The sequence below is a fragment of the Terrapene carolina genome, unplaced genomic scaffold, assembly GCF_002925995.2.
Source record: "Terrapene carolina triunguis isolate 2854851 unplaced genomic scaffold, T_m_triunguis-2.0 Scaffold69, whole genome shotgun sequence".
In the NCBI taxonomy this organism is placed as follows: Eukaryota; Metazoa; Chordata; order Testudines; family Emydidae; genus Terrapene; species Terrapene triunguis.
Genome location: NW_020664420.1, coordinates 24,498,815 through 24,511,089, shown reverse-complemented (window position 1 = coordinate 24,511,089; position 12,275 = coordinate 24,498,815). Strand labels below are relative to the sequence as shown.

Below are 12,275 nucleotides of genomic sequence, written 5' to 3'. Positions count from 1 at the left end.
ATTATTTACCTGCAGCCTTGTATTGGAAGCAACAACTAAGCCATTCCTCAGGATGGAGTGCCAGTTTTCAATGTGTGAACCACTTAAAAATAAAGTGGAAAGAAGGAAAATAAGTAGTGTTTCAAGACACCCAGAACGGATTTAACCATTTTCTCTAAAACAATGTATTTGCAATTGAAAATTTCTAACTCTTAGAATATCTGTGTTTTTCTTTACACATATTTTCAGATGATAAGAGCACAATAAGAACTGCTAGCATTATTTTTACTAATTTCTTTTTCATACTTACTGAAATGCAAAGGTACTTCCATAGAGATTTTTAGCAGCTCTGAAATTGGATTCTTTGGCTGGTGGACTGCTGAGAAGGAGGAACTGATGGGGAGTGTGCATAAACTTCAGTTGCTGTAAAATATAACAGCGCACAAGTGAAAAGATGCTAATGAACACGGACCTGTTGTATTTTCAGAGTTAAGTTTTTCTAAGATATTGTGCTGGTTCATGCAATATACTGTTGCCCCTCAAGTCAGACATGAAATAATTTGAAGGCAGTCTCATTATAATAGTTTGTACTTCAAATAAAATTTTAAAAATACTTCCCAGTTTATGAAGTATATGAAAGTGCATGACATACACGACAACCTAAGATGAACCATGCTGACACCACTGAAATAACTGAATTGAGCAATTTATTCCTGGTGTTTTGATCAGAGTGGTGTGATGCTGGTAGACTAAGTATCAGCTCATGCCAAATCCCCAGGTCTCACTGAACACTTACAAAAGCACACTGGAAATGGGAATAGTTACTAAGTCAAAAAGCCCCTGGGCATCTCTTATTGTAATGGTACATGAAAAGTATACAACCATGTGCTTTTGTGTGGATTTTAGAAAGCTAAATGCTATCACACAACCTGATTCATATCCCACACCCTGAATAGAGGACTTACTGAATCTATTGGGTGGTGCAAAATTCATAAGCACACTGAATTTAACTTGTGGATACTAACAAATTCCTTTAGATGCTGATGTCCAAGAAAAATCCACTTTTATAGTGGAGTCTGGCTATGTCTTTTGGATTAATAAATGCAGGAGCCACATTTCAGAGGCTTGTCAATGAAGTGCTGCAGGGATTACAAACCTTTGCCAGGCCCTATATCGATGACTTGACTACTTTCTGTAGCTCTTGGCAAGACCATTTAAACCAAGTAGGAATTGTGTTACAAAGGCTGAGAGAAGCCAACCTCAACATCAAGGTCTCCAAATGCAAGATGGGGGCTGCTGAGGTATCCTACCTAGGACACAGAGTGGGCAGTGGGTTGCTTCACCCAAGTTTTTAAAGGTAGAAGTTACTTAGAGTTGGCCTGCTCATGGAGCCAGGAAGCAGGTCCAATCTTTTATTGGTCTGGCCAACTATTACTGGAGGTTTGTAAAGTTACATTGTGGCCCTCATAAGAGACCTTACAAAAAGAGGGAAACCAGACCGGGTGGTAAGGAAGAGGCTGTGAGATAGGCTTCCAGGAAAGAAGCTTTGTCTAAAGAGACTGCTTTGGGCAACTCCAATTTCAACAGATCATTTGTGCTGTGTACTGACACGTCTAAAACTGGGTTAAGTGCAGTACTGATGCAGGATGGGGAGGCGGGGGGGACAAGGACAAGAGGCATCCCATTACCTACTTAAGCAAAAACTGACCCCCACTGAACAAAACTATGCTCTCCCTGAGAAAGAATGCTATGCCACTGTCTGGGCAGTTAAGCAACCTAAATCTTATTTGTCTAATAAAAAAATTTAGGTTTTGACTGATCACACCCTTTTGACGTTGCTGCACCGAGCTAAGGGGATGATTCTAGATTAGCCCTACAGGAATTTGACATAGAAATAATTCATATCAAAGGGAAGGAAAATGTAGTGGCTAATGCCTTATCAAGAATGGGGGGAAATGCATGGTAGTCGGAGATTTTTTCCTGAGCGGTATCTGTAGGGCCAGCAGTGGCGCCCCCTTGAGTGCCGCGCCCATGTGTTGGTATATCCTGTGCCACCAGCCCTATGCCCTATCAGTTCCTTCTTGCCAGCAACTCCGACAGAGGGGCAGGTGGGCAGGTAATGGAATGGACATGAGCAACACATCTCGAAGAACAACAGTAACAAGAAGGTAAGTAATCATTTCTTCTTGTTCGAGTGCTTGCTCGTGTCAATTCCATTCTACATGATTCACAAGCAGTGTCAATGGAGGTGGGCTCGGAGTTCACGGTCTTACAACGTACAGCACTGCTCTGCTGAAGCCAGCATCATCCTGGGCCTGGTGTGTAAGTGCATAATGGGACGTAAATGTGTGGACAGATGACCAGGTAGCAGCTCTACAAATCTCTTGGATCGGCACCTGAGCCAGGAAGGCCGCTGATGACGCTTGCGCTCTAATTGAGTGCGCCTTGACTATTGCCTGCACAGGCACTTTCGCCAGCTCATAGCAGATGCAGGCCATGATCCAGAATGAAATCCTTTGAGCAGATACTGGACGACCTTTCATCCTGTCTGCCACTGCAACGAACAGCTGCGTTGACTTGTGAAACAGCTTTGTCCTGTTGATGTAGAAGGCCCGCACCCTCCTGACATCCAGGGCGTGCAACCTGTGCTCCTCCTCTGATTTCTTCGGGAAGAAGACAGGTAAGCATGTCCTGGCCAGTATGAAACGGGGAGACTACCTTGGGCAGGAAAGCTGGGTGCAGCCGCAGCTGGACCTTATCCTTGTAGAATAACGCATAGGGCAGTTCTGAAGTAACCGGCCTGATCTCAGACACCCTGCGTGTGGACGTTACCGTGACTAGGAACGAAATCTTCCACAAGAGAAGGAGAACAGAGCAGGAAGCCAGAGGTTCAAAGGTAGGCACCATGAGCCTCAACAGCATGAGATTCAAGTCCCAGGGAGGGACATGGTCCTGGATGTGAGGGTAGAGACACTCCAGACCTTTCAAAAAAATGGGCTGTCATGTCGTGAGCGAAGACTGACTTGCCTTGGAAAGAAGGGTGGAAAGCCGAAACAGCGGCCATGTGGACCCTGATTGATAACAGGGACAAGCCCTGGAGCTTGAGGTGTGGAAGATAATTTAGGATCACCTGCAGCGAGGCCTGGATACATCGTTCCAAAGCCCAGCATATGAACCTTTTCCACTTAGCCAGGTAAGTTGCTCTGGTGGTGGGCTTTCTGCTATCCAACAAGACCTGTTAAACCCGGGCCGAGCATTCCCGCTCCTCCGCATTCAGCCATGCAGTAGCCATGCTGTCAAGAGCAACACCGCCAGGTTCGGGTGCAGAAGACTGCCATGGTTTGGGGATAGCAGATCCAGCCAGAGAGGTAGTTGCAGTGGGGCAGCTACTGAAAGGTCCAGCAGGGTGCCGAACCAGTGTTAGTGAGGATAATCTTTACCCTATCCTGTTTGATCTTCACAAGGACTCTGTGGATCAATGCCACTGGCGGGAAGGCGTATATCAGTGCCCCTGACCACGAGAGCAGGAAAGCGTCTAACAGGGAACCCCGTCCATCCCCCAGAGTGAACAGAACACATGGCATTTCCTGTTCTGACGGTACGCGAACAAGTCCACCTGGGGAGTTCCCCACTTCCGAAAGATAATAATGACCACCTCCGGATGGAGCGACCACTCTTGGCGAGATGGTCCTGCTGAGGTGATCCAAGATGTTCCAGGCATGTCTGCTGCTATCAGATGAATGGCATGCCGCATACAAAAATGCCAAAGGCGGAGAGTTTCTTGACAAAGGGCCGAAGACCTAGCACCACCCTGCCTGTTGATGTAATACATCACGGCATTATTGTCCGTCAGGACCTGCATCACCTTGTCCTTCAGGTGGGGCAAGAAAGCCTGGCAGGCCAGGCAAACCGCTCTGAGCTCCCTGCCGTTGATGTGGAGGGCCAGATCGTCCCGCAACCAGCGGCCCTGAGTGCTCAGCTTGCCCAGATGGGCTCCCCAGCTCAGGTCCGAAGCATCAGAGACCAGGGTAAGCAACGGGGATGGGATTGTGAAGGGGACTCCCTCCAACAGTGACCCGGGATCCAACCACCAATCCAGGGATGATCTGATGTGGTCCGGCACCCTGACTACCTGGTCTAGGTCGTGCCTCTTGGGGATGTAGACCGACACCAGCCATGCTTGCAGAGGCCGGAGATGGACTCGAGCATGGCTGACCACGTATGTACATGCAGCCATGTGGCCCAACAGCCACTGAGCCGTGGTGAGTGGGTGCTTCTTTACATGGGAGATCAGGTCCGACATGGCCTGAAAACACGCTTCTGGTAGGTCGGCTCTGGCCTGTGTGGAGTCGAGAACTGCCCTGATGAACTCTATTAGCTGGACAGGCGATAAGGTGGATTTTTTCTCCTTTATCAATAGGCCCAGGTTGCGGCAGATGGAATGCACCAGATGGAGGCTCCTTTGCAGTTGCTCCTGAGACCTGCCATTGATGAGCAAGTCGGGAAGACCTGGACCCCTCGACATCTCAGATAAGCAGCCACTGGCGCCATACACTTTGTGAAGACCCTCGGGGACGATGACAGGCCAAGGGTAGCACTGTGAATCCGCCAACTATGAAACGGAGGAAATGTCTGTGACCCTGGAATATGGAAATAAGTATCCTTCAAGCTGAGGGCAGCATACCAGTTTCCCAGATCCAGGGAGGGGATGATGGAGGCCAGGGAGACCGTGCGAAACTTCAACTTTCTGAGAGACTTGTTGAAGCAACACAGGTCCAGAATGGGTCTGAGGCCCCCCTTTTGTTTTCGGGATTAGGAAGTAGCGGGAACAGAACCCTTTCCCCTTCATGTCCTGAGGGACCTCCTCCACCGCCCCGAGCTGCAGGAGGTTCTCGACCTCTTGGACAAGGAGTTGCTCGTGAGCAGGGTCCCTGAAGAGGAATAGAGAAGAGGGGTGGGTAGGAGGGAGGGACGGCCAAAAATTGCAGGGGATAGTCCTGAGACACTATTTCCAGCACTCAGCTGTCCGAGGTGACCCAAAACCAGGTCAAAAGGTAGGGATGAAGACAGTCGAGGAAAGAACAAGGTGGATTTGGGGAATTGACTGGGGTGCTGCTTTTGAGCTCAGCTTCAAAACAAGTGCTTCTGGCCCCCTGGATGCTTCGCTGGGCCGGGCTGAGTGGGTGAGCAGGAGGAGGAAGGGCGGCAACCGACTAAAGCTTATGTCTCTATCCCTTCTCCTTGCAGGCCCTTGATGAAGCTGCCAACGCCTTGGCGGAAGGGGCGGCCGGAACTACTTTTGAGCAGACTGCGGCGTATGCATGCCCAGAGAGCAAAGGGTGGCCTGAGTGTCCTTCAATCCATGCAGCCTTGCATCCGTCTACTCCGAAAAGAGACTGTTCCCATCAAATGGGAGGTCCTGGATAGAGGTCTGCAGCTCTTGTGATAGGCCGGCAGTCTGAAGCCAGGAGCTGCGCCTCCTGACCATCGCCGATGTGACCACCCTGGCCACTGAGTGCGCTGCATCCCATATCATCTGGAGGGAGCACCTGGCCGCCATGGTGCCCTCCTTCACCAGGGTGCCAAATTCCAGATTTTGAGGGAGGGACTCCTTGAATTTACGGAGGGAATCTCATAAGTTAAAACTGTACCTGCCCAAGAGGGCCTGTTGGTTCATCACCCAGAATTGCAGGCTGACTGCTGAATAAATTTTTCTCCCTAAAAGGTCCAACCTTTTGGTCACTTTATTTTTGGGAGTTGAACAGGTGTGCCCCTGCTTGTCCTTTTCATTATCCACAGAGACAACCAGTGAGCACGGAGGTGGATGGGTATAAAAGTACTTGAACCCTTTGGTCGAGATGAAGTACTTCTTTTTAGCCTTTTGGCGGTGGGAGGGATGGATAGAGGGTCTTGGCAATTTTTAGGACCCCGTCATGTACTGCTAGTGCGACATGTGCTGGGGTAGAGGCTGAGAGGACATTGAACAAGGTATCCGCCTGCTCGGCCATCTCCTCCACCTCTAGGCCCAAGTTCTCGGCCACCCGTTGAAGCAGGACCTGGGGTTCCTTAAAATCGTCCGGGGAACTGGCCCTCGAGGGTCCCCGATCACCTCATCCGGGGAGGAGTACGATGACTGAACCGCTGGGGGAGGCTCAGGGGCATCATCCCCTGTGGGGGAGGGGGATTTTGGGGTGGGCACTGTCTTCTCTACTCCGACCTCCGAGCGGGTCTGATGCATTGAGCCGGTGCTGCCAGCTGTTGCTCCTAGGTGGTGGCAGATGAGCGGTGCGTGGGAGGCATCATCATGACCGGCACTCCCCACGTGCTCCAGTAAGGCCACTGCACTGGCCACTGGCCGTGCCACCAAGGCGTCAACATAGCCTCGGGTGCCCAATTCCACTGGTGGAGTCTGGGCGAGGGGCTGAACTGCCCTTCTGTGCTGGAGGAATCCCCTTCTGGAGGCCACGGTGGGGACATCAATGCCTGAGTCTGCCTGTTGACCGTAGCCGCCGGAAACCGGTGCCTGAAATGAGAGGATTGGTGCCAGTCCCATGGGACTGGAGACATGATGGGGGGCACTCCCACGGGGCAGGCGACCAAAATCTGCGCCAAGAGGACGACCAGTGGGCAGATGAACGGTGCCGATAGTATGGAGACTGGTGCCTCCCTCTAGGTGATCCGCATTGAGACAGCGGGGACCACGATCGCGGTGCTTGTGACCAAGAGCAAGCCCCAGAGGATCTGGGCTGCGACTTCGGCTATCTGTGGCGTGGAGGTGGAGAGCGCTGTCTAATCTGGGTGGATCAGCGGCACTCCACTGCCCCCTAAGGGCTAGCTTGCCCTCGTGGGGAACTTGGGAAGGCATTGGTGCCATCAGGGGTTTGGGTCCTATACTGCTCCCGGGAGTCGGCGGTGGACATTTTAAGGGGCTAAGGGCTCTCGGGAGGCATGGACGTGTGGCTCTGGAGTGGCCAGGTGGCCTGAACTGCGTCCCTTCCCCATGGCCCTTCTTTCCTGGTGCTGGGGAGCCGTGCTTCCTTGCTTTCTTCTTGGGCACTGGTGATGGGGAGCAGTGCTGGGCGGACCCTGGTGCCAGGGGTGCACTGCGCACTGAGGCCGAGGTACTCGGCAAGTTTTGGCAGGATGGCTCGGACGCCGGACGAAGGGCAGGCTCCATGAGGATAGCCCGCAAACGAATATCCCACTCCCTCTGAGTCCTGGGTAGAAAGTTCTTACAAATATGGCACTTGTCCTTCACATGTGATGCCCCCAAGCACTTGAGGCAGCTGCTGTGGGGGTCACTTACAGGCATAGGCCTGTTACAGTCCGCTCAGGGCTTAAACCTGGGAGCCTGAGGCATGCCCCACCTGGGGCAAAGTCCCCGCTTGGAATTTAACTTCTAACTATATTTAACAACTACTTAACACTAACTACTATCAACAAACTATTTACAAGGCCCTAAGGCTTGAAGTCAGTAGAGACGAAACCGCTAGCCCTTCCTATGCAAGGAAAGGTGCTCCGACTAACCACCACGGGCGGTAAGAAGGAACTGAGAGGGCATAGGGCCTGTGGCGGGTGATATACCGACGCATTGGCGCAGCACTCAAGGCAGCGCCACTGCCGGCCCTACGAATACCACTAAGGCAAAAAGCTCCGACAACCGTGCATGTGGGTGCACGCACACCTAGAATGAAATCGACATGAGCAAGCACTCGAAGAAGAAAGCAGCGTTGTGTAACACAAATGAAGAACTTTAACAGGAAAGTGCTAATTCTTGTGCATTTGAAGGCAAGTGGTCATTGTGTATGTTGATCAGAGACCAAAGACTCTAAGGGTATGTCCACACTACAAATAAAAACCCACAGCTGGCCCATGCCAGCTGACTCAGGTGCTGTTTCATTGCAGTGTAGACTTCCGAGTTCAGGCTGCAGCCCGAGCACTGGGACTCTGCCACTTTGTAGGGTCTAGAGCCCAGGCTTCAGCCATAGGTATTTAATTGCAGTGCATTCCTCTCTCTTCCACCCTCAAAGAAAGAGCCCACATGGGTAGTGACCCTGCCAGCTTGTTTTCTGTGAGAAGAAAGTATGGACACAAGGAAAAATTCTTCATCTCTGGACTGTTTGGATTCTAACAGGGCAGAATAAATGAATGACAAGACAGAGATCCCCAGAATAATTCTGGTAGCCCCAAGAGACTTTTGGAAAATGCAGATTACTGCATCTCTGCTACCATTTGGAATGATAAACTGTGACTCAACTGTACATCTATTTTTACCTGCTTAAACCTTTCAGTAACTCTCATTCTTTTTTCTTAGCTAATAAACCGTTAGTTAGTTTACTATAGAAGTGGCTACTAGTGTTGTCTTTGGTGTGAGATCTAGGATGCAAATCAACCTGCGTGAGTGATTGGTCTCTTGGGACTGGGTGTAACTTTATTTTGTGATTTTTGGTATAAGTGGCCATTTATCATATAGTTCAGCTTGTCAGGGTGGCAAGATAGACTGGAGTGTCTAAGGAGATTGCCTGTGACTCCTATGATTGGCGTGTCTAAAGGGATTGCCTGTACTTTGGGAGTTCACACTTAGTACTGGGTTGATGAAATTTATTTATAGACTGTACCAACACTTTCGGGTGTCTGCTCTGCTTTTGACAGTCTACCCTGAAGTAGGCACTCATGGTCGTGATCCACTCCACAAAGCATTTCAGGTGGCTTTGAATTAAGACTCTGATTTGAAAGGCCACAGATTCAATGTATTATAAACAAAATCAGAGGCATAATACTGTACTTAGGAATGAACAACTCAATTCAAAGAATCCCTTCCAAGTGCCATAGCTACTGATTCATTTTTATAGTACATCTACTTGTGTGCATGCATGCAAAACTGTCTTTAACACACCCCTACAGCTGTAATCCACATCCTAAAGAGACAAAGTGTTCAAAAGGATCTATGTTAGTGTGAAATATTGAAGTAATGAATGAGAACAGCAGGATGAATACTAAAGAAATTAACCAAATATTACCAAGGCTGTGTTGTTTCTTCACACAAATAAACAACACACTCACACACACATCACAAGTGAGATTTTTAAAAGCACTCAGCGTTGACCTCATTGTAGTTAATGGTAATGCTCCCTCTGACTTAAATGGGAACAAAGTTCTGAAATCCCACCATATTAATATACAAAGAAAATAACTCCAAACTTACCCTGTTCACTGGTAGTTTCACAATATGTGACCTATTACTAGAAATAACCCTGAAATAAAGAAAAAATAAATACATGCAGGTATCAATACAAAATTTTCTTCTAGGGAAGTATTGATTAATGGCCATTGACAGATGCTAGCTGAAGGCCTATGAATCATATACATTCTACTTAAGTGGTGCATAGGCATGGTGCTGGTCAAGGGCTTGATTCAAAGTCCACTAGAGTCAGTGGGAGTCTTTCCATTGGTTTCAGTGGGTTTTGGATCAGGTCCTAAAAGCTCTCAGAAAAAAAATTAAATGCTAATAATTGTAAATGCCAATATTAATTCTTAGGGCTAGCTAACACCAAATTAAAAATAATAAAATGATTATTCATTCAACATGGTACTGAAATAATTCTTATCTTAATGTAAGTCAGTTCTATACCACTGCAGAAGAGGATGCGCAAGCGGGTCCTGTTTATCCATCTGCTTCTTTATTTCCAAATATGGTGCCTAGAAAACAATAATTATGCTCTTTACTGCTGGATAAAATTTTGTATATATTACATTACACATAGTTTAATCTATAATAAATGAATACATTGGATTCATCATCACAGATTTACTGACATTTAGCCTTGAACAGCTATAACTGCCTTGACAACAACAAGAATTACTCCAGCAATTCCCTTCCCTTGGGTAGAATTTATAAGCTTACATGTAGCTTCAGAACAAGTATATTGGAGCTAACATGTTGGTAACAGGAGAGGCCATCTAGTAGTGTTTGGCTCCGACATTAGGCAACTGGACTGGAACTTCAGTGAAACAAAGCCTCTCTAAAGTACTCTGTGGTAATTCACTCATAACTATTTTAACTGCTTCATGGTATTAAATAGGTAAAATCAATATTGGACCAGATAATGTTCACACTGAAAACTCCCACTGACTATATTAGGATCATGAAGTAGCTCTTTAAATCTACTCAGCCCAGCAATAATTATACTTCATCCTAGTATTAAAATGGCAACTAGATAATATAATGTGCAATATAGTAGCTTAATTCTTATACTAAAATTATAATAGTATTTCGTAAACACATCATTTTTCATTCCAAAATCTAAAAGTATTGTACAAACTTAGATTAACTGAGCTTTACAAACCTTGGTGAGGTTACATCTATTTAACAGCAGGGTAATAGGGTGGTGCTGCACTACTAGTAATCAGTTAACATCAATGGGACCACTTGTGAAATAAAGTACTACTCAACAGAGGTAGTGTACAAAGGTATCAAAAACTGGCCCAAAGTGAGTATTCAGAAGCTGCATGATCTAAGTCACAGGAGCCCTGGCTCCTAATCCCTCTCAATTTTACTTAAATGAACAAAGTTCTAGTTATAATAGAAATAAAGCCATCACCATAGTATACTGTCACAAAATCAATGACCCTTGCTTTGAAAAATCAAAGACTTGGCTTAGCCTTGCTATTTCCTAAAATGCATGAAGCAGTAGTTGGCCATTATTCTGTTACGATGTTCCAATCCACGGATATTATCTCTTATTTAAGCTTCCAGTGACCAGAGTTCTGTTTCATCAGTTTTATTTTGTCACCATCTATATACTGCAGGTTTGTTATTTTTAACACATATTCTTATATTGTTGCAACTCGGCAGCAAAAATAAAAATACAATGCAAGGCACCACCCTCCTCCCCCAAAAGAGCAACGAATAAAATCAGGTACATCCTTCGATAAATTACAGTTAAGATACTAAAAGACTCTTATACTTACCTGTGTCATTTCTCTAATAGAAGTAATACTATCCAATGCTTTCATGACTCGATCATAATTCTTCTTCTGATGTAATGTAAAATAAATGAATACATTAATTTTTTTTGGGGGGGAGCTCTTTTACATATAAACATACTCATTCAATGCTCTGAGTTCATATACTTTTGGTATAAAACAACAATTAAGACCAATGACTGACAAACCAAGCCCTCTCATATCTCTACATCCAATATTCTTCTTCCATCCCACACATCAACTCATCTACAACCCAGGAAAAGTCTGGAAGACCAACTGACGCCAGTTACTTTTGTTTAAATTCACTAGAATCCACTGCAAATAAGGAAATCCACTTTGTAAATTAGATCAATTTATCAACAAATGTTAATAACTATTGATGAGTCTGACAGTTATTTAAATATCAGGTCCAGTAGTGCATCTTCCTGTTCAACAGAACATGGGAGCAGATTAAGTGGAGTGAAGGGCCAGCAATGAATCAGTTAAAAACCCCAGGAAATTCTAGTGTGCCACTGTTTGGCCTTTGATAAAAAAAGGTGAAATTTACCCTTATGCAGAGTATGCATAGTTCCCACGTAAGCTGTTAAAATAGGGCCTCAGTGGGATTTAAATGCTGTGTTGGTTGCATTGGTCTTCTGCAAGCCCTCCGATTGCAAGGAGTGAATTTCATTCAAAATGAATAGAAAGGTCTATCATTGTGTTGTAGGCAATATTCTTTACTTTGTTAGGTTTCAGAGTGGTAGCCGTGTTACTCTGTGTCAGCAAAAACAACGAGGAGTCCTTGTGGCACCTTAGAGACTAACAAATTTATTTGGGCGCCCAAGAAAGCTTATGCCCAAATACATTTGTTAGTCTCTAGGGTGCCACAAGGACTCCTTGTTGTTTTTACTTTGTTAGTTATTGCTTGGGAACTCTCTGAAGATGAAAAGTACTACACACGTTTCAAGTATAATCATTATTTTAAAAATTATTATTTTAAGAATATAATCATTTTTACAAATAAGAACTTTAGAAATGTAAAATAAAAATAAGCGGATTTAGAGCCACACGTTAAATTTTCCCAAAGGCCAACTTCACTTTGTTCATCTGGAACACTAATATGCTCCAGATGAACAAATATTGCATCCACAATTTGCACCCACAAACAGGGAGACTGAACGTTTACCTTTAGACAGCTTCAAAATGACATTTTATATTGTCTAAAATATTTCATAGGCTCCATGGCTACACTGTTGTACACGTACTGTATTTTAAATCTATATCTGTCAGTGTGAAGACACATTATCTTGTGGAACTGGACCTGGCTTTGA

The 12,275-nt window shown here is 46.0% G+C and overlaps 1 protein-coding gene across 1 annotated transcript in view; it reads right to left on the bottom strand.

The window, feature by feature from the left end:
• PARP8 (poly(ADP-ribose) polymerase family member 8) overlaps positions 1-12,275 on the bottom strand; it is a 141,071-nt gene that overhangs the window by 22,523 nt on the left and 106,273 nt on the right. Inside the window, exons 17-21 of the mRNA XM_026649083.2 lie at positions 10,951-11,016; positions 9,611-9,678; positions 9,185-9,233; positions 290-402; positions 10-82 (exon numbers count right to left, since the gene is read on the bottom strand). Of these exons, the coding sequence (XP_026504868.2) occupies positions 10-82; positions 290-402; positions 9,185-9,233; positions 9,611-9,678; positions 10,951-11,016 (369 nt within the window). The remainder of the gene's footprint in view (positions 1-9; positions 83-289; positions 403-9,184; positions 9,234-9,610; positions 9,679-10,950; positions 11,017-12,275) is intronic.